The 25,336-nt window shown below is 43.2% G+C and overlaps 1 protein-coding gene across 9 annotated transcripts in view; it reads right to left on the reverse strand.

The window, feature by feature from the left end:
- The window catches only part of CSNK1G1 (casein kinase 1 gamma 1), a 266,160-nt gene that overhangs the window by 152,029 nt on the left and 88,795 nt on the right, over positions 1–25,336 (reverse strand). For all 9 annotated transcript variants that reach the window (XR_006284098.1, XR_005227197.2, XM_043523202.1 and 6 more), the window contains one exon: positions 20,161–20,558. Coding sequence is in view for 7 of the 9 variants with exons in the window: in XM_043523202.1 (XP_043379137.1) it covers positions 20,161–20,338 (178 nt within the window). In the remaining 2 variants the exon portion in view is untranslated. The remainder of the gene's footprint in view (positions 1–20,160; positions 20,559–25,336) is intronic.

A 25,336-nucleotide genomic window follows, 5' to 3' on the forward strand; every position in this document is an offset into this window, starting at 1 on the left:
AGCTGATAGAAAGTCCTGAGGTCCTGGAGATAGTCTAAAATAGCAAGGATACCTGTTGATTCTGGAGATAACTGATTTTGTTGCATCCAAATAAATAAATGTCTCACTTTAGCTAGGCAGCACTTTCTAGCGGAGACTTTTCTGCTGTAATGGAGAATAGTTTGAATGGCTTCTAATCATGAACGCTCTAGGTCTGGCACCCCTCTGAATTCCAGGCCACAAGATGAAGAAGGTCTAGGTGACATTCTTTTCTGACCCAGAAGAGGTCAGATAATGACGGGAGGATGGGTTGACATTCAGAGGAGATCCAGAAACAGGAACTGTCTGGGCCAGTTGGGTGCGACGAAAATGATACAAATTTCATCCCCGTTATGACAAACTTTTCACAGAACCTGAGGTAGCAGGGGGATACAAGTGCCTCAGCTGGTCTGTCCAGGATAATAGAAAGGCATCGCCCTTGGAGTCCTGGACCTAGTGCTGCTTTAGAGCAGTATTAGTTGAATTTCTTGTTCATCTGAAAGATGAACAGGTCCCAAGATGGTGTTCCCCACTGGGCGAAGTAGTCATTCAGGACGGAACTGCATATCTCCCACTCATGGTCTGTGGAGAGGTGCTGCTGAAACTGCCACAGAATTCTGTGTAGCTGGTAGTTATGGCGCTGAGAGTGTGATGTGGTTGCTGATGCACCAGTTCCATGAGTTGACTGCCTCTATACAGAGAGGATGTGATTTTGCTCCACCCTGGTTTTATGTAAAATATGGTTGTCACGTAATCTGACATTATGGATATGATGAAACCGTATAAGCGCTGCACTCTAGGTGGACTGCCCTCAGCTCCAGAAAATTGATATGCATTCTGGCCTCCCAAGGAGACCATGTGTTTGTGCTGAGTGATTGTCCAGGATGGGAAGCCCACATACAAGAGATGCGTCTGAGATAATGGTCATATCGGCTGGGGGTGGAAGGAAAGGGACTCTCGTGCACATATACACCATAGCAGGGAAGCTGTGACCTTGAGAAGGACTATCACCTTGGTATTCATGTTGTCTGTCTGATGAGACGGGACCCAGGCCTGCGTGCAACGGAGATGAAGCCTGGTTCTGCTCAATATCTTCATCAATGATTTAGATAACAGCAAATTTATAAAGTTTGAGGACGATACCAAGCTGGGAGGGCTTGCAAGTACTTTGGATGATAGGATTAAAATTCAAAATGATCTAGACAAAATGGAGAAGTGGTCTGAAAAAAATAGGATGAAATTCATTAAGGACAAATGCAAAGTACTCCACTTAGGAATGAACAATCAGTTGCACACATACAAAATGGGAAATGACTGCCTAGAAATGAGTACTGCAGAAAGGGATCTGGGGGACTTAGTGGATCACAAGCTAAATATGAGTCAACAGTGTAACACTGTTGCAAAAACAGCAAATGTCATTCTGGGATGTATTAGCAGGAGTGTTGTAAGCAAGATGCAAGAAGTAATTCTTCCACTCTACTCTGCACTGATGAGGCCTCAGCTGGAGTATTGTGTCCAGTTCTGGGTGCCACATTTCAGGAAAGATGTGGACAAACTGGAGAAAGTCCTGAGAAGAGCAATACAAATGATTAAAGGTCTAGAAAACATGACCTATGAGAGAAGATTTAAAAAATGGGTTTGTTTAGTCTGGAAAAGAGAAGATTGAGACGGTCATAACAATTTTCAAGTACATAAAAAGGTTTTTACAAGGAGGAGGGAGAAAAATTATTCTCCTTAACCTCTGAGGATAGAACAAGAAGCAATGGGCTTAAATTGCAGCAAGGGTGGTTTAGGTTGGACATTAGGAAAAACTTTTTCCACTGTCAGGATGGTTTAGAACTGGAATAAACTGTCCAGGGACATTGTGGAATCTCCATCATTGGAGGTTTTAAAGAGCAGGTAAGACAAACACCTGTAAGGAATGGTTTAGATAATACTGAGACCTGCCATGAGTGCAGGGCCTGGACTAGATGACCTCTCAATGTCCCTTCCGGTCCTATGATTCTATTAATGGCATTACGTAGGCACAAGCAGTCATGCAGCCTTAATAAGGAAAGACAGACCCTGACTATGGTCCATGGTCAGATGGTAAGCTGTTTTATGTTCATGGCCTGGAATCTGTTCATACGAAAGTAGGCCTTCACTGATGTTGAGTCCAGGGTTGCTCCTATAAAATCTATGGTTTTCATGGGAGTCACATGGGACTTTACACTGTTTACACAGACATCCAATGATTCCAGGAGACAAAGCAAGAATAGCATCACCAACTGGACCTCCTTGTTGGATCTGCCCATCAGCAGCCAGTCGTCCACATATGGACAGACTGTGTGGCCGTTTGTCTCATCAGGGTGACCACCGAGGAAACCTTTGTGAAGACACACAATACAACACGGTTTTTAAAGGTTTAGTAGGTTCAAACCATTATAATAGTCCATTTATGGTGTAACATGCAACAAAGCACTGGTATACTTACATTTCAGTCATCTTCCACACATTTCAAAGCTTTGTAGTATGCAACTGAAGCAGACATTGGAGCTATTACATCTACTAAATAGTGTACTTAGATTTTCAGAAAACCTTTGACAAGGACCTTCACCAAAGGCTTTTAAGCAAAGTAAGCTGTCATGGGATAAGAGGGAAGGTTCTCTCATGGATTGGTAACTCGTTAAAAGATAGGAAACAAAGAGTAGGAATACATGGTCAGTTTTCAAAATGAAGAGAGGTAAATAGCGGTATTCCTCAAGGGTCTGTACTAGGTCTAGTACTATTCAATATATACATACCTGATCTGGAAAAAGGGGTAAACAGTGAGGTGGCAAAATCTGCAGATGATACAAAATTACTCAAGATAGTTAAGTCTAAAGCAGACTGTGAAGAGCTACAAAGGGATCTCACAAAACTGGTTGTCTGGGCAACAAAATAACAGATGAAACTCAATGTTGATAAATGCAAAGTGATGCGCATTGGAAAACAATCCCAACAATACATACAAAACGACAGGGGTCTAAGTTAGTTGTTCCCACGCGAGAAAGAGATCTCAGAGTCACTGTGGATAGTTTTCTGAAAACATCTGCTTAATGTACAATGGCAGACAAAAAAGCTAACAGAATGTTAGGAACTATTAGGAAAGGGCTAGATAATAAGACAGTAAATATTATAATGCCACTATATAAATCCCTGGTACACCCACATCTTGAATATTGGGTGCATTCTGATCACCCCATCTCAAAAAAGATATATTGGAATTGGAAAAGTTTCAGAAAAGGACAACAAAAAATTATTAGAAGTATAGAACAGCTTCCGTATGAGAAAAGATTAAAAAGACTGGGAATTTTCAGCTTGGAAAAGAGATAACTAAGTGGGGACATGACAGAGGTCTAAAAAAATCATGACTTGTGTGGAGAAAGTAAATAAGGAAGTGTTATTTACTCCTTTTCAAAGCACACAAACTAGCGGTCACCAAATGAAATTAATAGGCAGCAGGTTTAAAACAAACAATAGGAAGTATTGCTTCACACAACACACAGTCAACCTGTGGAACTCTTTGCCAGAGGATGTTGAAGGTCAACACTATAACAGGGTTCAAAAAAAGAACTAGATAAATTCTTGAAGGATGGGTCTGTGATGGGTTTGGTCACAGAGATTCCCTTGGGACTGTCGCTTGATGTGCTGAAATTACCTCTGAGCCTGTTTTCCCTGCCAGCTTGGGACTCCAGAAACCTGCCTTGTTGAGCCAGACATGCTAGCCTTCTGCAACACAGACCCAGGGTCTGGGCCATGCCCTCAAAGCTGCAGACTTTAATTGAGCAGGTTACCTGTCTCCAACACCCAGCTCCCAATGGAATCCAAACCCCAAATAAATCCATTTTACTCTGTATAATGCTTATACAGGGTAAATTCATTAATTGTTTGCCTTCTATATCACTATATTCTATATCACAGCTGTTTGCTCCCCCAGGTATTAATCACTTACTCTGGGTTTATTAATAAACAAAAGTGATTTTATTAAATATAAAAAGTAGGATTTAAGTGGTTTCAAGTAATAACGGACAGAACAAAGTAAGTCACTAAGCAAAATAAAGCAAAAACACCCAAGTCTAAGCCTAATACATTAAGAAACTGATTACAGGTAACATCTCACCGTCACCAATAAGCTTCTTTCACAGACTAGACTCCTTCCTAGTCTGGGCCCAATCCTTTCTCCTGATACAGTCCTTGTTAGTTTCAGCAGACATCTCAGGTGGTAAGCAGGGGTTCTCTCATGACTGGCAGCCCCTTTTGTCCTGCTCCACCCCCTTTTATAGCTTTGGCACAAGGCGGGAATCTTGTCTGTGCTTGTCCCCACCCCTGCCTCATCAATGGAAAAGTACAAGGATTAAGATGGATTCCAGTATCATGTGACATGGTCACATGTCCCTGTAAGACCCCTAGTCTCCATTTTTCCTGTGTTGGCCCACACATAGACAGGAAGGCTTGCAGGTAAATAAACCATTTATAACCAATTGTCCTAGTCAATGGGAGCCATCAAGATTCTAAGCCACCATTAGTGGCCCACACTTTGCATAATTACAATAGGATCTCAGAGTTATACTTCATAATTTTAGCTTCAGATACAAGAATGATACATGCATACAAATAGGAGGAGTATATTCAGTAGTTTATAACCTGTTACGATACGTTACAAGAGATCTTTTGCATAAAGCATATTCCAGTTATATCATATTCACACTCATAAGCATATTTCCATAAAATATATGGAGTGCAACGTCACAGGGTCCATCAATGGCTATTAGCCAGGATGAACAGGGATGGTGTCCCTGGCCTGTTCGCCAGAAGCTGGGAATGGGCAACAGAGAATCACTTGATGATTACCTGTTCTGTTCATTCCCTCTGGGGCACCTGGCATTGGCCACTGTCGGAAGACAGGATACTGGGCTAGATGGACCTTTCGCCATATTGGGTGAGACCATTCTTGTATTCTATTCATGGTGAATAAGAACACAAAGAAACAAGCTAGGCAATGGGTAGAATAGCAAACACACCCCATGCACAAAAAAGCTTGAGAAAAGGGTACAAAGTAGTAAAAAGCCACCCCTCACAACACCCAGGAAACAGAGGTGCAGAGCAGAAATTAAGAGAAAGCACCATCTCACTTCCAGCAAAGAGAGTTTTCAGATCTGATTTCTACCAGGCAGGAGGTTTATATAAAAGTTTGAAGCTCTACAGCAATATCCTGGAACAGCATCCCTAGAGGAACTCAGCACCCTGCCTTCCTGAGCATCTGGAAGTTAATGTGTAGCATTAATAAATAATAAAGAATAATGAAGTTTTAGCTTCTGATACTGCAAACACTTATCCGCATGCTTAACATTTCAATGGGTCGACCCAGTGTGCTTAGTCAATGGATCATGTGAGCAAAATTACATAACTGTTCAAGTGCTCATAGGATCAGTGCCTTCATTTTCAATATTTGGTTTACCCCTATAGCAGTTTTGTAAAATTAATATACTCTATCCATAGTGGCATTTAAAAAAAACAGATGTATACATTTTTAGTTAGGTGGATTTTAAAGTTGCAGTGGCACAGATTTTCACATTAGTTTTTACAAATCCTCGACCCAACTTAAAACGATGATTTTTAAAAGAGTGAATTAAATAGTCTTTATTTAAATTGCTCCATTTTCATTTTCTCAGGGCTGGCAGAATAGCACTATTTCTTGTATTTGCAGTTGGTACAAGGGCAGGAGACGCTAAAAATTAAGGAGAGAGACAAGTTTTCCTCTAAAGACTGACTGAATTGCTACCTAAATCAGATCGTTTCAGGATGCAATCGAAGAGCTTGACAGGAAGGAACTGTTAGAATAAAGCCATTAGGAAAATCAGAGAGACTTGGACTGAAAGCACCAGACTGAAAAATACAATTAGGATAATAGTTGTAGATGAATTGATTTCTTTACTTTTTGCGAAGTAGTAAGTTTTAATATTTAATAAAAATTAGTTATTGATGTCCACACAGTCTGAACCCTACAACTACTGTACAAATAAATTGTGTGCCTAAGTGGGACGTAAACAGCAACAACCGCAGCTCAGAATTTAAAAAGTTTGAGAGACAGATTTAGACTGGGTAAAGACAGACAGTGTCTTTACATGTTTGGATAGTACCTGAAACTGTGGGCCCTAACGTGAGTGGACCCTCTGGGGTTACAGCAATATAAATACTGAACACCAGTAGAGCTATTTGAGGTCAGGGTGTAGAACTAACTTCTTCTATCCTTCTCATTGTCTTAGAAATTATCTGAAGTCTCTATAAACTCCAGCTGGAATGGGAAGGAAAAGCTCAAGAGTTATAGTGGGTAATCCCACTTGTAAAACGTCATGAGTTCCAGAGTTGTTTTGAAACGATGCACAATTAAGGTATAGCTCAAGTCTTTTCAAAGATGTGCAGAGAGTACACGTGGATGCCCTACAATTCTCATGGAGAGAAAGTAATCTGAGTCAAATTTTTCATTGCAGATCTGTTAAACTGTAACAGTCAGACAGATACTTAAATATTGTATTGGAATATAACATAAAAATGGCCATACTGGGTCAGACCAATGGTCCATCTAGCCCTGTAACCTGTCTTAGAATCATAGAATATCAGGGTTGGAAGGGAGCTCAGGAGGTCATCTAGTCCAACCCGCTGCTCAAAGTGGGACCAATCCCCAATTTTTGCCCCAGATCCTTAAATGGCCCCCTCAAGGATTGAACTCACAACCCTGGGTTTAGCAGGCCAATGCTCAAACCACTGAGCTATCCCTCCCCCCGCTGCCTTCTAACACCAGCCAGTGTCAGATGCTTCAGATTGAGTGATCCATCCCGTCATCTAGTCCCCGATTCTGGCAGTCAGAGGTTTAGGGACACCCAGAGCATGGGGTTGCATTCCTGACCATATTGGTCAATAGTCACTGATGGAATTATCTGCCATGAATTGATCGAATTCTTATTTGAACCTGGTTATACTTTTGGACTTCACAACATCTCCTTGAGTGGTAGCAGCTAATTTTGACCCCATCATTTTTTATGTATAGTTAGCTGTATGTTTTCCAATGTGCAATACTTTGAATTTCATCTGCCATTTTGTTGCCCAGTCACCCAGTTTTTTCAGACCCTTTGTAACTCTTTGCAGTCAGCTTTGATCTTACTACCTTGAGTAATTTTGTATTATCTGCAAATTTTGTCAAAGGTCCCAATACAGATCCTGTGAGACCCCGATACTTACCTTTCTCCACTGAGAAAACTGGCTGTTTATTCCTACTCTTTGTTTCCTAGTTTTTAAACAGTTATTGATCCATAAGAGGACCGTCCCTTCTATCCCATGACAGCTTACTTTGCATAAGAGTCTTTGATGAGGGACCTTGTCAAAGGCTTTCGGAAAATCCAAGTATACTATGTCCACTGGATCACCCTTGTACACAAGCTTGTTGATCCCCACAAAGGTAATAGATCAACGAGGCAGGATTTCCCTTTACAAAAGCTGTGTTGACTCTTCCAACCGATTGTGTTTATCTATGTGTCTGATAATTCTATTCTTTACTACAGTTTTAACCAATTTGCCTGGCACTGAAGTTAGGGTTATTGGCCTGTAATTGCTAGGGTCACCTCTGGAGCCTTTTCTAAAAAATCTGTGTTACATTAGCTATCCTCCAGGCATCTAATAGAAAGCGATATTAGAAAGCATCTGATTTAAGCGATTGGTTAAAAACCAGAGTTAGTAGTTCTGCAATTTCATGTTGAGTTCCTTAAGAACTCTTGGGTGAATACCAGCTGGTCCTGGTGACATAAAACTGTTTAATTTATCAGTTTGTTCCAAAACCTCCGCTACTGACACCTTAATCTGGGACAGTTCCTCAGATTTGTCACCTAAAAAGAATGGCTCACATGTGGGACTCTCATTCACATTCTCTGCAGTGAAGAAAATGACCCAAATTTTCCAGCATGATGCCTGGTTACTGTTCTGATGTTTAATGTTTTAGAACCCTACTATTTATTTTTAAAAACCTTCTCAAGGGCACTCTTAGGCACAATGACTTAACATTTAGACAGAGATCCAAATACACACAAAACATAGGTCCCTAATACTATATTTAGGCATGCAAATAAAAAGGGATTTGATTTTCAAAAGTACCGTGTACACCTGTCATTCCCATTAACGTCAGTGAAATTTGTGGGTGCTCATTTTTGTCAGGATAAATTATTCTGTTCCAGTAACTTGTTTAAGCTATACTGGCAAAAGAACTCTTTTGCCAGTATAAGCTGTGTCTTCACTAAGGAAGCTGCTGGCATAGCTTTACTGGCACACCTTACAAGAGGAGACAAGGATGTTGGGGACATGGCACTGCATCAGTTTATGCTTGATTCAGGTTTGGATTGTTTTCACAGAATGAGCTATAAAATTTTAAAATAAAAACTGATTTCTTTAATAAGCTAGTAGCATTAAGAAGCTTTTCCAAGTGAATAACTATGGATGTGTCTACACTGCACATTCCTAACAGAGTACAGCCGTACCTCTCTCCAGATGTGAACCAGTATTCTTCCTTCAAATCTTTAGAGCTTAATAGTTTGAATTTAGCATTGCCACATTTGCTGTCATTTTTAAAGCAGATGCACTTGCAAGTAGTGACCTCTAGTTTGGACCCTGCAGATGTTCCAGACTTTTGTCTATTTTTGTTTATTATAGGAAGAACAGCCAGCTAGCTGACCTTCTCACTCCACATTTTCATGGTAGTTTAACCTCTAACAAGCAGCAATTTAAAGTGACAGCAATCTATGCAAGCTGGGAGTGCTGTTCAGTCTGATATGTGACTCAACAATTAGTTTCAGATATTACACAGGAAACAGAAGCAGTCCTTATAATTCGGTTGCCATTATACACGTTAAAAAAAGAGCTCTCATACCTCCATGGCTAGCAGCAGAAACTTAAAATTTGGTCAAAGAATAGTCCTGAGTTTCAGAACGGAGTCTTTGACAAACCCACCAAAATTGGTTCTGATTTGAGCAAGTTACAAGCTATTGAAAATCAAAAGTTTCCCATCTGTTTTGTTTAGTATAGCTTGACCCGGGCTTAACTCCAAAATGCAGCAGCCTTCCATTAGCACTGTATATGCATCACGACAATATCTCACTTCACCATGCCACAGAACTAGTCCAGATGGGACAAAGATAAAATGAATATTCCTGCATCAAAATACCCTTCAGCCTACGGGAAACTGCAGAGGATTGGGAACTGGAGCTCTAGACACCCTCCTTATTGATGTTAATTCTGTGGGTATCATATCAGAATGAGAGGTTACGCAAACTGAGACGAGGACCCAGCTATCTGAAGACATACTTAGTTTAGAGTTTCTGGTCCTGTTTTAACTGTTTAATTGCCAATTAAATGAGCTAAATCAACACGTTGTTAAACACTAGTTAAGACATTCCACAAACAAGTTCTAGAACAAAAAAAAGTTTGTTTATCCTTGAGCTCAATTTAGAATCACAGAAATGTAGAGGTGGAAGGGGCCTTGAAAAGTCATCAAGTCTGGCCCCCTGTGCTGATGTAGAGCCAAGTAAACCTAGACCATCCCTGACAGGTGTTTGTCCAACTTGTTCTTGAAAACCTCCACTAATGGGGATTCTCAAGCCTATTCCAGAGAATAAGTATTATAGTTAAAAACTATATTTAATCTGGATCTCCCTGCCACAGTTTAAGCCCATTTCTTTTTGTCCTAGTGCCAGCAGCCATGGAGAACAATTGATCACCATCTTCTTTATAACAGCCCTTAACATATTTGAAGACTTACTGAGTCGTGTTCCCCCCCCCCCCGCCCCAATCTTCTTTTCTCAAGACTATACATCCCCTGGTTTTTTTGTTGTTGTTTTATAAACCTTTCCTCAGAGGTCATGTTTTCTAAACTTTTTATCATTTTTGTTGCTCTCCTCTAGAGTCTCCAATTTGTCCACATCTTTCCAAAACTGTAGCTCCCAGAACTGGATAGAGTACTTCAGCTGAGGCCTCACCAATGCTGAATAGAGCAGTGCAATTACCTCCTGTGTTTTACATATAGCACTCCTGTTAATACACCTCAGAATGATATTAGTGTTTTTCACAACTGTAGCACATTGGTGGCTTATATTCAAATAGTGATCCACTATAACCCCTAGATCCTTTTCAGCAGCACTGCCACAGAGTCCGTTATTCCCCATTTTAAAGGTGTGCATTTGATTTTCCTTTATAAGTGGAGTACTTTGCACTTTATTGAATTTCATCTTATTGATTTCCCATCATTTCTCCAATTTGTCAAGGTCATTTTGAATTCTAATTCTGTCCAACAAAATGCTTGCAATCTCTCCCAACTTGGAGTCATCCACAAATTTTATAAGCATACTCTCCAATTGAGTATCCAGTTTATGGTATATTACACATATTTGTCCAGAAAGTAATATTTGTTGAACGTATGGATTAGTTAATTAACAAGGATGAAATGTCCCCTTCATGAATAAAAGTCAATGTGTACTAGAACACAGATGCACAGAGAAACAACTTGGAAGACTTTCTAAAAGATTTAGTCCTGCCAAGGTAAAAGGTCAGAGCCCTCCTGACAGTGTGTAAAGCAGCATCTCTTCCTTACCAGTTGAGGTTTAGGGTAAAGACAGAAAGATGTATGGGCAGTTTAATATGGAGTTCTGAAGATATTTTTGGAGTGCAGTCATAACCTGACTGTCTTTGAAAAATATTGTGAAGGCGCGGGGAAGGGGGAGGGAGGAGGGAGGAAGAGGAGGATGCCACAAGGGCTCCTACTTCCCCAATTCATCAAGCAGACATGACAACTACCAGGAATGCTCTCTTCATTGATAAATGGAGGAGTGAGTAGGTAGCCATTGGTTCAAACAGTGGTCTTGTAAGGCATTTAAAAACCAAACTGAGGTCTCAAGTTGGGATAGACCACTTGACTTGTGGAAAGAATCTTCCAATTCCCTTGAGGAACCTCACCGCCATTGGGTGAGTGAATATGGAAAAACTCTCTATTGGGAGTGGAAATCCAGGATGGCTGCCAAATGGACTCTAATGGAGCTCAAAAGATAGTCCTTAGCTTTTCGACTCTAGGATGTAGTCCAGTACATCTGACAGCAATGAGGATGTTGGTGGAATGTGTTTAAGGTCACTGCAGTAACTGAATCTTGTCCATTTGCAAGTAAGTGTAGTGTGTAGACTATTTTATGCTGTGAAATAGTATTCTCTTTACTGCCTTTGAACAGGTTGGTTCTAATCCTGCAAACCAACGGCCAGTCATGCTTTGAGGTGAAGAACTCAGATTCGCGTGAAGGATCTGCCCGTTTTCTTGGGAGAAAAGAGAAGGGGCAGTCTGGAGAGTGATCAGTGAGCAACTAGCTATCTGAATGATGTAAGGGAACCATGTCTATATCGACCAGCTCGGGACTATTAGAATAACCTTGGCCTTGTCTTTCTTTATCTAGACCAGAACTTTGGATATTAGAGGAGTTAGCAGGAACGCATACAGAAGACCCGATGACCAGTGAAGAAGAAAGCATCCCCATAAGGACTGGTGAACCAGCCTGCCCCTGAACTGAACTGTGTACATTTCTTGTTCCTGGCTACGATGAACTAGTCTACCTGAGGGGTGCCCCATTGTTGAAATATGCAGTGAAGTACAACCTTGTCAGTTGATATAGAATGTGCATGACATGTCCGTCATGATCTTTATGTATTTGCCTTGATCAATGGTCGAAATTGGAGACAGGAATATCTCATTGCCCTGCGTTCCAGCAAGTTGATGTGCAGAATGGCCTCAAGAGGTGTCCACCTGCCTTTGGCTGTGAGAGTGTCTACATGTCGTCCCAAACCTAACAGGGATAAATCTATTATAAATATTGCTGGGGAAAGGTGAGCAAAAGGAATTCCTGCACAGACATTGTGAGGGTGTTACCACCAATAGAGGAATTCCTTCATGAACGTGGGTATGGACAGTAGTTTGTTTAGACTCTCTGCTCGGTGAATTAACTGTCCTGAGCCACCTCTAAAGGCAACTCATTCGCAACCTTGCATGGCCTATGACAAAAGTACCAGCTGCCTTATGTCCCAGGAGTTGTAGAAAGCTCTTGACTGATGTTTAAGCGCTGAACTGGATTGTGTTGACTATACTGAATGGGGCCATAAACTTGCGCATTGGGAGGTAGACTTTCACGGTTATCAAATCAAGGTAAGCTCCTATGAATTCCAACTTTTCTACAGGAGTCAAGATGAATTTTGAATGTTCAGTTGTAGCCCCAGTTCGAGGAAGAGGTCTATGGCCTTGTGATTAACCAGTGAAACTTCTGCAAGAGTGACCTTTCAGAGGCCAATCGTCAAGGTAAGGGACTACCAACATTCCTTTGCTGTAGAGGTGCACCTCTACTACTGACAAATTTCAAAAAGACTCTTAAGGCAGATGAAAGGCTGAAAGGGAGTACAGTGGAGTTGCGGGAGGGTTAGTTTCTAAAGTCAGCATGTAAGGCGAAAATCACATATAGTCAAAAAGAGAGAGAGACGGAACAAAGAAAGAATAAAAAAGGGAGAGAGACTACTTCAACGTAGTTATGCGCAAACTGGAGTGCCTCAGGATGGCCAGGAGCATTGTCTACGATCAGCAATACTTTAAAGTCAAATCCTCGCTCTTTGAGGTACCGCTTGACCTCCGGAATGAAACACTTGTGGAACCAATCCAGAAATAACGCTGCCGTCACCCAAGCCATTTTATTTGATTGCCAGAACACAGACAGGAGATTTTTGTTCTTGCCTTTTAGGGCACGGGGATTTGCAGCCCTGTAGAGCTAGTCCGGCTTTATTAAATGCCCAGCCGCATTGCCACAAAACAACACAGTCACACAGTCGTTAGCTGCTTTGAAGCCAGGGGCTTGTCTTTCTGATTTCAAGTGTAAGTGTGATTGGGCATTTCTTTCCAGAAGAGCCCAGTCTCGTCAGTATTAAAAACTTGTTCTGGAAGATAGCCCTTTTCTTCTATGATTTTCTTTCATTGTTCGGGGTAGGCTTTTGCTGCCTCTTCATTGGCAGATGCAGCTTCACCAGTAGTCTATACGTTTTTGAGGTTGAAGCGGTTCCTAAAACTGTTAAGCCAACCTTGGCTGGCTTTGAATTCCTTCTCATCAGAAGGCTGTCCCTCTTTGGCGGGAGGTTTGAACAGCGCGTAGAGGCTAAGAGCCTTTTCTCGCAACATGTTGCCATCGATAGGCACACGTTTATGGTTCATGTCTTCCAGCCATAAGTTTAATGCCTTTTCAGTCTTCAGTAAGTCTTATCACGCACCTGGCTTGTCACCTTAGCAGTTATTGGAGCACTCGATGCCATGGCTTGACAAATTTCTCTCTCTCGAATCTTGATGGCACGGATGCTAGATTTGTTGCGGCCATATTTAAGCGCCACGCTGGAGACACACATACTGTCTCTCAATAAGTCCAACAAAGCCAGTTTTTCCTGCAGAGTTGGAACAGATCACGGTTTCTTCAGCTGAGCACCAGATAAAGTAGTTGGCTTGCGTTTAGGGGCCAAGTTGTACAAAAAATACGTATCTTTAAACACTAGAATCACACTCAGCGCAGAGAGATGCTTACCGGATTGACGGGCAGTGATCAAACCAGTGGGGGTTGATTTATCGCATCTAGACTAGACACGATAAATTGACCCCCAAGCGCTCTCCCGTCGACTTCTGTACAGCACTCCACTGCCATGAGGTTTTTTTTTTGCTGAGCGCGTATAGTTGAATTCGTGTAAGTTAAATGCGCGTATGATGCGACTCCACTGTACCCTATATCGAAAGTGGTCCTGACCTAAAGTGAAACATATAACATTCTGTGGGAGAGGTGGTAGTTATATGAAGAGATGCATCCTCAAGGTTGAGGGCTGAGAGTCAATCCCCTTGGTTTAGTGAGGGAAGTACTATCATTTTGAACTTTTGTGCCTTCACAAAGGTGCTGAGTAGCCTTAAATCTAGGATGGATCTCCAACCACCGTTTCTGTTTGTTTTGTGGAACCAGGAAGTACCCGGAATAAAAAACCTTCCCTCTGAGTTGCACGGGAACACATTCTATAGCATGCAAGAGTAGGAGAGAGTCTATTTCTTGTTTTAGAAGGTGCTCATGAGAGGGTTTCCTGAAAAGGAACGGGGAAGGAGGGTTGGAAGGTGGGAGGGAAGTATAGTGTGGAGTATCCTGTGGAGATGATAAACTTCCAAGCTCATCAGCAGTTTCAAAGGTGGTCACCAAGGGGAGGAAGGCAGGATAATCCCGTCAAAACTGGTGCTTAGAGGCTGAAGAGGAGATGAAGATAGACGGTCTCTTCCTCTGGAACTTGTCTTTGGTGTAGGGGCTCACACAGTCTCTGGGAGCCAGAGAACTGAGCAGGGCAAGATCCCTGAGTTGTCTGGGATGTACTTAAATTTTCTTTTATGAGTAGGTGTATAAATTCCCACAGAGGCACTGGAAACCTTTAACATGTGCAAAGACTCGTTGATGCTCTCCACAGTTTGGAGCCACCAAAAGGAAAGTCCTCAACAGTATTCTAGACCTCCCTTGGAAATCTTGAGAGCTGGGCCAGAAGGTTTGTCTCATAACTACTGCCACAGAGAAAGAACAAACAGCACTCTCAGCAGCTTCAAGGGAGGCTTGCAGAGATGTTCTGGCAAGAAGCCAGCCTTCTGCAATGATCTCCCGAAATTGTTCTCTATGCTCTGATGGGAGACGCTCAATAAAGGAATTCAGCTTGGCATAATTTGGGTGGATGTATTTCACCATTAACATCTGGTAGCTGGCGAGTCTGAAAAGTAGAGTGGATGACAAGTATGACTTTGTATCAGAACAGGTTGAGGCACTTATGATATTTATCATAGGGCATAGATTTAGTGTGGTGCTGCCCTTCCACATTCATCTATCACCTCAAATACCAGGGGATCGGCAGAGGGATATGAAAATAAAAATTCCAAGTCCTTCGAGGAAATATAGTGTTTCTTATTCACTCTCTTGCAGCGGGGTGAAATTGTGGCTGGTGTATGCCAGACTGCCTTTGCTGGGTCTAGGAGGGCTTCCATAACAGGAAAGGCAATCTGTGCAGATAATGCTGTATGTAGGATGTCAAACAGCTTTGATGAGATTCTCTAATCTTCTCAAGCTGGATGTGTAAGGAGTCTGCTGTCCTCTTAATAAGATCCTGAAACTGCTTGAAGTAGTCAGCCAGGGATGGTGGAGGTGGAATTACAGCTTCATCTGGGGATGAAGAAGAGATGTTGGCTATGTGGGGAGACCTCTTAATCAGACCTCGCTTCCTGTTCCTCAAAGGTTCAGGTCTCCTGGAAAGGAAAAAATGACAGAGACGGTCTATCTCTATGCCACGTGGTACTCGAGTCCCTTGAAAAATGCTGATTGTAAGCCACCCAGGGATTCCAGTATGGCTGACAGGGTGCATATGACCCATGGGTGTTCAAACCAGCAAAGTGGTGTCTGAAAATACTTCTCACAAATATAATTGGCTTCTTCAAAGACCTCTGGGAAAGTATCCCTCTAGAGATGTGGCAAACCTTTAACAGATTTGAGAAACTGAGGCAAGATCTTCGTCAGAATCCTCCTCTTCCACATTACTCTAGGAGTAGCAGAGCACTGAAAGAAACAGGAGGTAAGTCCATTGGTACCAGACGTGTCTGGAGACCTACAGGTCCTTGGTACTGAGAACAGATCAGTACTAAACTATGGTGAGTCATGCATCTTGGACACAGGGAGGTCAAGGACATCAAAATTCCTTTAGTACTGAAACAAAACAGTTGTTGGTACTGTGGCAGTGGCCTGAGCACAAATAATTTTTACCGCTTTGCTCCCCGGACAGTACCAATGGCTTGGCGGAGTCCAACATTTGGAGTCCTTAGGCTTAACGATTCTTTCAGTACCTGAGGAACCAAAAGCCTTGTCGGTATCAGGTTGGAGACCAATGGGTGCTGAAACGGCTGGTGTCATTAGCAACTGCGGCTCCTTCAAGATAGGTTCCTTACCAGGAGGGCTAGAGGTTTGTTCTTCAGAGACCTTATTAGAGGAATCTTGACTTTTCCTCTTAACTGCTCCCAGGGAGTGCACTGCTGAGGCAATAGAAGTACCTGATTTACTTGGAGACTAACGTATTGAGGGGGAGGGGGAGGAATGATTTCGCTTGGCCTCTGATCCAGGCCCAGAGATGAGCGCTCTCCATCGTGACAAGATGTACTTTGACCTCCCTGTTTTTTCTGGCATTAGATTTTATTGCCAGACAGGATATGCACTTTGAGGGTAAGTGAGATTTCCAGAGGCAATGGATACACCGGGATTATCTGTCACTCACTGGAATTACCTTCTGCCATGATAGGCAGTGTTTAAAAAAAACTAGGAGAACTAGGCATGACCGCCCAGTAATGTAAAGCTCCAAGGAGGAAGGGAGAAAATTTAAATGGACAATGGTCCTTAAAAACTAGGAAAAAAAGTTTGAAAAAGTTTGTTTTTTTTTTTAAACTACTGCTCCTACCTAAAGCTAATTAAAACTAGGCTAAACTACTAAGACTATGGGGTCACCGTTGCGCGATGGGGAGGGAGGAGCTGTTTAGGGGGTCAGAGTGTCAAAGGCTAGAATGCAATGACGGTTCACCAGATCCTTGAATCCTTGTCATATACGTTCAGTGCTACTGTCCTTTAGCAGGCTTTGTAATTTGATGGTGTCCATTAGTCTTGGTAGTAGAATCAGGATCATGAGCCTTTCTTGTTTCCTGGGAGATTGTAGAGCTCTGCCTTAAATGAAGTCATGCCCAAAGCATGGGTTGTGATGCCATCAATATTGATAACTAAACAAAACATGAGGTCCAGGGCGTGACCAGCTGTGTGTGTTGGTCCAGAGAGAACCTGTGAGGGTCCTACAGAGGCAAGTGAAGAGCTGAGTTTTTGGATTTTTTCATCCACAGCCCTGTCAACATAAATTAAGTCTGCCAGGGCAACATCAAGTCAAAGGTATTATTTCATAACCAACAGCATCAGACAATCGGTTTCCTTGAAGTAAGCTGTTTCTCTTGTCCATGACAACTCTGTTGTTCTTACATGCTTTGGAGAAGAGGTAAAGTTCAGAAGGCACTGACCATTTAGTAATGTCTGAGTTATAATTGTAAGAGGCCTCCTGACCAGGAAATGGTGGCAAAGGCAGGAGGAGCAAGGCTGAGGCTCAGGGCTCTTTCCCCATAAGAGATGGATCCCTCTAGCAGCCTCCTTACCAGTGGTGGTTTCTGTGCAGTGCAGAGGGGCTGGAACAGCAGTCACAGCCTCACTTCCAAATTTTAGAAAATGTCATTTTCTTCACTTCTCATTTCCAAATCTTCAAGAGTAAATGGCAGTCGCTGTCCTGCTTCCAGGTAAGACTGGGTGTGTGCTGGGCCACCTGGAGGTGGTTCGCACCACTGCTGCTGCATTCCCATGGGGGTGAGAGGAGAAGCAGAGAAGGGACCTGACCTCTTTAAGCATGTTCACACTCCACTGTTTCCACTGACACTGGTGCAGTATAGGGCCAGCTGGAGCTAGTTTCTACTACTGTGTCCAGGAGGAGTCAGTGAGAAGCAAGAGTGAGTAAACATGTTAATGGAACCATCAAGTTTTGCACACTGCTTACTGCATAGCCGCTAGATCTTCTTGTTATACTCTCTTTTTCCCTCTTCGCATTGCCCACTTTTTGCCTGTCCATGACCTTCATTTATTGCACCATGTCCCATTTATATTGTAAACACTGTGGAGCAGGGATTATTAGCCTAGCATGTTTTAAGGTGCTCATAAATAGTAACATGATTTTCTAAATCCTAAATTTAGCTTCACAAATTCTCTTCTCTAGCAAAGGATGTGTCATTGGACAGATATGAAAAGCCCTGGGATTAGTCATGTCTGAACTAACTAGATGCCTACAGTACTTATCTATAGGTTCCATTCATTTCAAGGCTAGTAATTTTTTTTCTAGTTAAAAAAAAAAAAATCTATGCATGAGATCAAGTTTACATAGCTCTTACAAACACCTCTTAAGAATCATCCTCCTGATACCAAAGCGCTGGTTAGTTCTTCCCCCATCGCTTACCCCAAAATGGGAACCCAAGTTGAATTCCTGATCCTAGCTTTTTATTTTTATTATTTTGGTATTTTCATTTTATTCCACTGATCCAGAAATTCCATGCATCACAGACTAGCTTACATACTAACATTCTCAATACTAACATTCTTAGATCCATGCCATTTAACAAGGAGTTATAAAATGCACACTACTACATTCACACAGCCCACTTCTTGTGAGACAGTGCATTTCTTAACCTCAAGTAAAATCACCATTCCGCCAGGCCACTGAAGGGAAAACTGTCCAAATTTTAAGCCTGGAGATTCAAAAGGCATCAGCACTGAAAATAAATGAAAACAAGTCACTGAGAAAAGCTAAGGAAGCAAGAATGAAAACTATATTTCTTTGGGAGAAGTTAGCCTGAGAAAGTAGCATATCACTTTGAGGTTCCCATCTGGAAAGAGGTCAGCCTTTAATATAACCATATGTACCACTTGTCAGAGCTCACATCATAAGTGTCCTCAACATCTCAGAGAAAAGTTCCCACTGCACTTGAGTGGCAGTTCTGCAGGACAGCACCAATATGCTCTACTAGACTGGAGTTTCATTATTTCAGTGAGTCTATGAATCTTTGTAATCTATTGGTAATCAGACATCATCATCTATAAGCACAATACATGGGATTTCTGGTATCAAGCTGCAGCTCAGTCCTCCAGTCCCAAACCTAGAGGAGTTGGGAAATGCCATGGAGGACACTTATTCAGCTTCTTGAGGCATACAGCACTGATGAACCACCCCTTCTAGTCCACAAAATAGACACCAACTAGTTCCAGGAGGAGCTACATCCAGGCCTTCTTGGCTAAAAGAACTGTCACCACGCATGAGGATCCCTATGGCTCCAAAGAGGCTGGGAACATCTCAACATTAACATCTTGATCACATAAGTAAATGTTTGGCTTTAAAACAGAGAGACAAGGTGGGTGAGGTAATATCTTATTTGCCTAACTTCTGTTGGTGAGAGAAATGCTAATAATACCCCTAATATCCTGGGACCAACAAGGCTACAACAACATTGCTTTAAAACAATAGTTTTAAGTGACCGCCAGAAGTCAGCATTCTTGGTCCAACTGCCTTCAAATTATTCTCAATCCTGTGAACAGAACAAGCTAGTTGATCCAGAAGAAAACCAAGCAGGCTGTGAGTGCTCCTTTCACAGAGTTAGTAAGAAAGCAGGAATATTAGTTACGCAACTGTTCAGAAAATATTGCAACCTAACATACAGCTGATACAGAAAAGCAAAACAAAATAGAGATGCAACCCCTTTAACAGAAGCAAAAGCATAAGAGGTGCATAAAACAAAAAGCAAAAGACATTTTCCTTCTGACAGATGCAAGAATAATCTTCAACAAGTTATGCTTTCGGGATCCAAGTAACAGAGAAAACATTTGGAGAGTGATACAAAGATGATATCAAAAAACTACAACATCTTTTATTGAACACATCCCTTGCCTTGGATGAATTTTACTTGTAACAAGAGTAAGCATGTTAACAGTAAGTTTTTTGTGTTGCTCAAAGGTTTAATAAAAAACACTTTTCAGAACAGGCAAAATGGATTTTAAAAGGTGTACAAGAGATAAGCCTTCATATGCATTAAACAAGGTTTGTCAGGGAGTGTTCAGAATTCACATCTTTGGGCATACACAGCTGCCACTTGCTGTGGATTTGTTCATGTGCAAGCACTCCAAAACTCGAACAAAGGTAGTCCATTACATACCTGAATAGTCACAGAAAAAGCAACTCTGTAGTTGCAAGGAAATTGTGGCATGTGACAATCACCCCTTTCTATCACTCAACCTGCATCAGCTTTTGTGGAATCATGTTGCTTTAACACCAGAATAAATTATTTAAAAATTTAAAAGTACTTAAATATTCATTACTTTCTATCTTAAGATTTAAACACCAATTATGAGATACAAGCTCATGTAATGCAAGCCACTAAGACAGCTATATTCTTACCTAGTCTGAGCTCTCCGAAGTTCCCACACCCTATCTTCTTGCCCACTCTGAAATTGGGTCCCACCATAAGAACACCAGAGGATGTAGCGGAACTCGGTCGAGAACCATGCCCACTCCTCCCTGGCATTCCTTTTGTTGTCCGCTGCCTTTCATCCTTCTCCCTGTTTGAATGGTCCATGATCTTAAAACACAAAATCTCTGCCAGTAAACCGGCAGAATTGGGAGTATGCACTCTTCTCCTTAGAATAGAAATATATATCCAAAAGTATCACTGAGTCAGGTTACAATACAAGTCACAGAAACATGAAGTTCTTTTGGCACCATCTCCAGACTACTAATGTAGCTCCACAGTGGTTGGTTACCTCCTGGAGAACTCAGTAAAGGCAGATCTTTAGAATCTGAAAAGAAAAAAGGAAATATGAGATTGCAAGAATAAAATCAATTAATGTTTCATATTAAGAAAATATCTACTGCTAACCAAACATGGAAAAAATGATAACAGTTTTAGAAAACCTGACATATGAGTAAAGGTTGAAAAAAAACTAGGCACGTTTAGTCTTGAGAAAAGACGACTGAGGGGGACCTGATAGTCTTCCAATATGTTGAGGGCTGTCATAAAGAGGACTGTGATCAACTGTTCTCTATATCCACCAGAGGTAGGATGAGAAGTAATAGGCTTAATCTGCAGCAAGGGCTATTTAGGTTAGATATTAGGAAAAACTTTCTAACTCTAAAGGGTATGTCTACACTACAAAATTAGGTCAATTTTATAGAAGTCGATTTTTAGAATTCAGTTTTATACAAATCGATTGCATATGTCCACACTAAGCACATAAAGTCGCCGGAGTGCATCCTCACTACTGTGGCTAGCATCGACTTAAAGAGAAGTGCACTGTGGGTAGCTATCCCACAGTTCCCGCAGTCTCTGCGGCCCATTAGAACACTGGGTTAAGCCTCCAGTGCCTGACTGGGCAAAAACTTTGTCGCGGGTGGTTTTGGGTACACGTTGTCAGGCCCTGCTCCCTCCCTCCGTGAAAGCAACGGCAGACGATCATTTTTTTCCGGGGTCCCGGCCGCCGGCCCTGCTCAGCCTGCTGCCATGCTTGTCATACCATGGCAAGCATGGAGCCTGCTCAGCTCACCATCACCGTATGTCTTCTGGTAGATGCGGTACTGTATTGCTACACAGCAGATCCTTGCCTTCAGGGCAGAGAGTGCAGTAGTACTGACAGCCGTCCTATGTCTCCTGGGTGCTCCTGGCAGACCTCGGTGAGATCGATCAGGGGCGCCTGGACAGACGTGGCTACCCTCCTCTTAGAGCACCGAATGGGAAAGACTCCAGGTCATTCTCTTCAAGTTTCATCTCATAGAGATTCAGTCCTGCCTGGAATATCATGAGAGCTGGAGGCTTCTGCCTCAGGCTGCTCTCCCAGCCGGCAGCTCCGCTCGGTCACACCTACCCCAGCCTGCCTCTTGCTCCCATGGCTCATGAAGCCTGGACAGTATTAAGGAGCAGTTCAACTTGTGGAATGACAAATCCAGAATGAAGGATTGCACTCAATGGGCCACATTAAGATTATTTCAGAGTCCTAGATAGCATTTAGTCCCTATAAAAGGCATCACGAAAATTTTTCCCCACCCCTAACAAAAATGTTAATTTATCAGAGCAGCTGAAAGGGTAAGGAACCTGGGCCTATAACTTAGAGAGAGCTTCCATATTATTTAAGTCATAATTGATATAATTCAAAGTAAAATTTCACAGCATGGTCTGTTCTAAGACTAAAAATGCAGGAGGGAAGTCAGAAAAATGAACAGTGACCGGTTTCCACCAGGTGTTGAACCGGGGACCTTTCACACATTAGGTGAACGTGATAATCACTACCCTACGGAAACCCAACTTGAATGTAGCCCTCGCATGGTATCTATTATACTTTATGTAATGTGTGGTTGTGTATTATTAATAGTTTGGTGTGTCATGGGGCTTCTCCTTTTTTGCCACAGACTTTGCCGAATGCACAGGAATGTTTTCTCTAGCTACAGAAGCTACCTAATGCAATGTCCGTATCTATGGCCCTCCTGCTCACAAAGCGGTCATGCCCCCGCCCAAGGCTGACACAGCGCTGAGTGCATGCGACGCAGCGACCTGGATCGGGCAGGATCGCTAGCAAGGCATGATACTTTTGCTGTTAAGTAAACACAACAATTCTTCCCTGGCCTCTGCCACTGAATGCCTCCATGCATTAAACTGTGCCCTATCAGCGTGGGAGGACTGCACGAGCTTGGAACACACGTCATCATGAGTGCATTTTTTTTGCCTTCTAATCTGCGATAACCTCAGGGACGGAGATGATAGGGGGAGCGTAGAAACATTCTATGCTCTACGATTCTGGGGGGACTGCACGGTCACCTGTGCTGCTGAGTTCGCCACGCTGACCAAACAGGAAATGAAATTCAAAAGTTCTTAGGTATTTTCCTGTGTACTTGGCTAGTGCATCGGAGTTCAAAGTGCTGTCCAGAGCGGTCACAATGGAGCACTCTGGGATAACTCCCCAGAGGCCAATACCATCAAATTGCATTCACACTACTCCAAATTCGACCCAGTGATGTCGATTTCAGCACTAAATCCCCTCGTCGGGGAGGAGTACAGAAACCGATTTTAAGAGCCCTTTAAGTCGACAAAAATGGCTTCGTCTTCTGGACGGGTGCAGGTTTAAATCGATCTAACGCTGCTAAATCCAACCTAAACTCTTAGTGTAGACCAGGGCTGAGGGTAGTTAAGCTCTGGAATAGGCTTCCAAGGGAGGTTGTGGAGTCCCCATCATTAGAAGCATTTAAAAACAAGTTGGAGAAACACCTTGGATGTTTGAGGATGGTCTAGGTTTCCTTGGTCCTGCCCCAGCACAGGGGCCTGGACTTGATGACTTCAAGGTCCCTTCCAACCCTATGTTTCTATTATTAAATTTGACCCAATTACCCTGTATTGATCCCAATAGCTTTAATTAGGCTAAAGCATTTTAGCCCTCAGGAGACAGAAGAAGAGGTTACTTGCCTTCTGAGTAACTGTGGTTTGAGATGTGTCCCCCTATGCAAGGGCAGGCAAACTTTTTGGCCTGAGGGCCACATCAGGTTTCCGAAATTCTATGGAGGGCCAGTTAAGGGAGGCTGTGCCCCTAGCCCCTATCTGCTCACCCCCTTGCTTCTCACCCCCTGACGGGCCCCCCCAGGACCTCTGCCCCATCCACCCCCCCCCACTCCCTGTCCCCTGACCACCCCCGGAACCTCTGCCCCTGACTGCCCACCACCACCACATCCAACCCCCCCTTCTTCCTGACTGGGCCCCCCCCATCCACACCCCCACCCCCCTGACCACCACCCTGAACTCCTCTGCCCTCTATCCAACCCCCCTCTGCTCCCTTACCGCGCTGCCTGGAGCACCAGTGGCTGGCGGTGCTACAGCTGCACTGCCCAGAGCATTGCCTGGCCGCCCAGAGCATTGCGCTGGTGTAGCGTAGTAAATTGCTCTCCATAACTGCTACCAGTAGCACATTCCTATGCGTAGCAGTTTAATACACTACACCGGGAGCATGGCACACAGAGGCTGCAGAGGAGGGGGAACAGCAGGGGAGAAGCCAGGGACTAGCCTCCGGGGCCAGGAGCTCAGTGGCCAGGCAGGAGGGTCCTGCAGGCCGGATGTGGCCCGCAGGCCGTAATTTGTCCACCTCTGCCCTAGGGGTGCTCCACTGTAGGTATATCCACGTCCCTGGGCCTCAGACTGATCTGAGGTGCAGGGACATGGATACACCTACAGTGGAGCACCTATAGGGACACAACTCAAAGAAGAACTATGTGCTGCAAGGAAAGAACAGGAGAGACTTCATGCATTATTAGCAACGTGCGGGTTAGCAAGATTCTTCTGGAAAGAAAAGCAGGATACTACTACTACAAGACAGGTACTGAAGGTATAACAAGACAGTACTTTTCCATGAAGAAATATTGTTCAAGTTTAAGCTCAGTCTTTAGACTGGGAGTGTCTGGAAATTTTGGGATACAAATTTGGTTCTGTAGAAAAAGTCAGTGTTTCCTTAGGGTACATCTTCACTATCTGCTGAATCGGCACGTAATCGATCTATCAGGGAATCAATTTGTTTCGTCTAGACATGATAAATCAATCCCCGAATCGATGCCTGTACTCCACCTCGGCAGGAGGAGTAAGCGGGGTCGACCAGGGAGCTGCCGCGGTCGACTCACCTCCATGAGTACGGCCAGGTAAGTCGAACTAAGATACTTGGACTTAGCTGAAGTTGCATATCTTAGTTTGAACCCCCACCCCAGTGTAGCCCAGGCCTTAGAGAGAAGGTGGGTGAGGTAACATCTTTTATTGGACCAACTTCTGTTGGTGAGAGAGACAAGCTTTCAAGCTACACAGAGCTCTTCTTCAGGTGTGGGAAACACTGGTGTCACAGCTAAATGCAAAGTAGAACAGATCGTTTAGCAAAGTAGTTAACACATTTCAAGTCACCCTTCAAGGTGAAGTGGCCCATTAACACCCCTCCACAGTCAGAGGGGAAGTAGCTGAAGGGGTTGTGAGTGGGTTATAGACTGTTGTAATAAGCCATAAATCAGTGTGTGTATTCAGTCCATGAATTTTAGTCTCTAGCAAAGTTACAAATCTAAGCTTCCAGGCTCATCTTTTGAAAGCGTTGTGCAGGTTTCCTGTGAGGATGAGGACTTACAGGTCAGATATGGACTGACTGCTTTGTGAAAAAAAAGTTTTCACCCACAAGTGATGTGGTGTTTTTGTCTTATTTTCCTGTGTGAAAATAGTGAAGTGACTGTCTGGTTTCACCCACGCAATTGCTATTGGAGCATTTCGTGCACTGGATGAGGTACACCATGTGTTCTGATACGCATTTGTAAGCATGGCTGGCCTTAGGGGTGGGTGGGTGGGCTGGGCCGGGCTGCCACCCCGGGCGTCTTATTCAGGGGGCGCTGTGCTGATACCTCCCACCCACCAGACCTGCCAACTGCTAGCAGGGTTTAGAGGAAGCTTGGGCAGCAGCTGGAGAGGGCAGACTGATCGTGCTGCATGGGGGGGAGGGCGGGCAGCTGGGACCAGCCTGGTAACTCCTCCAAAAGGAGGGGTGCCCCTCCGCCCCCACTGCCCTGCTCCACTGTT

This window comes from Chelonia mydas, chromosome 10, assembly GCF_015237465.2.
Source record: "Chelonia mydas isolate rCheMyd1 chromosome 10, rCheMyd1.pri.v2, whole genome shotgun sequence".
Lineage (NCBI taxonomy): Eukaryota > Metazoa > Chordata > Testudines > Cheloniidae > Chelonia > Chelonia mydas.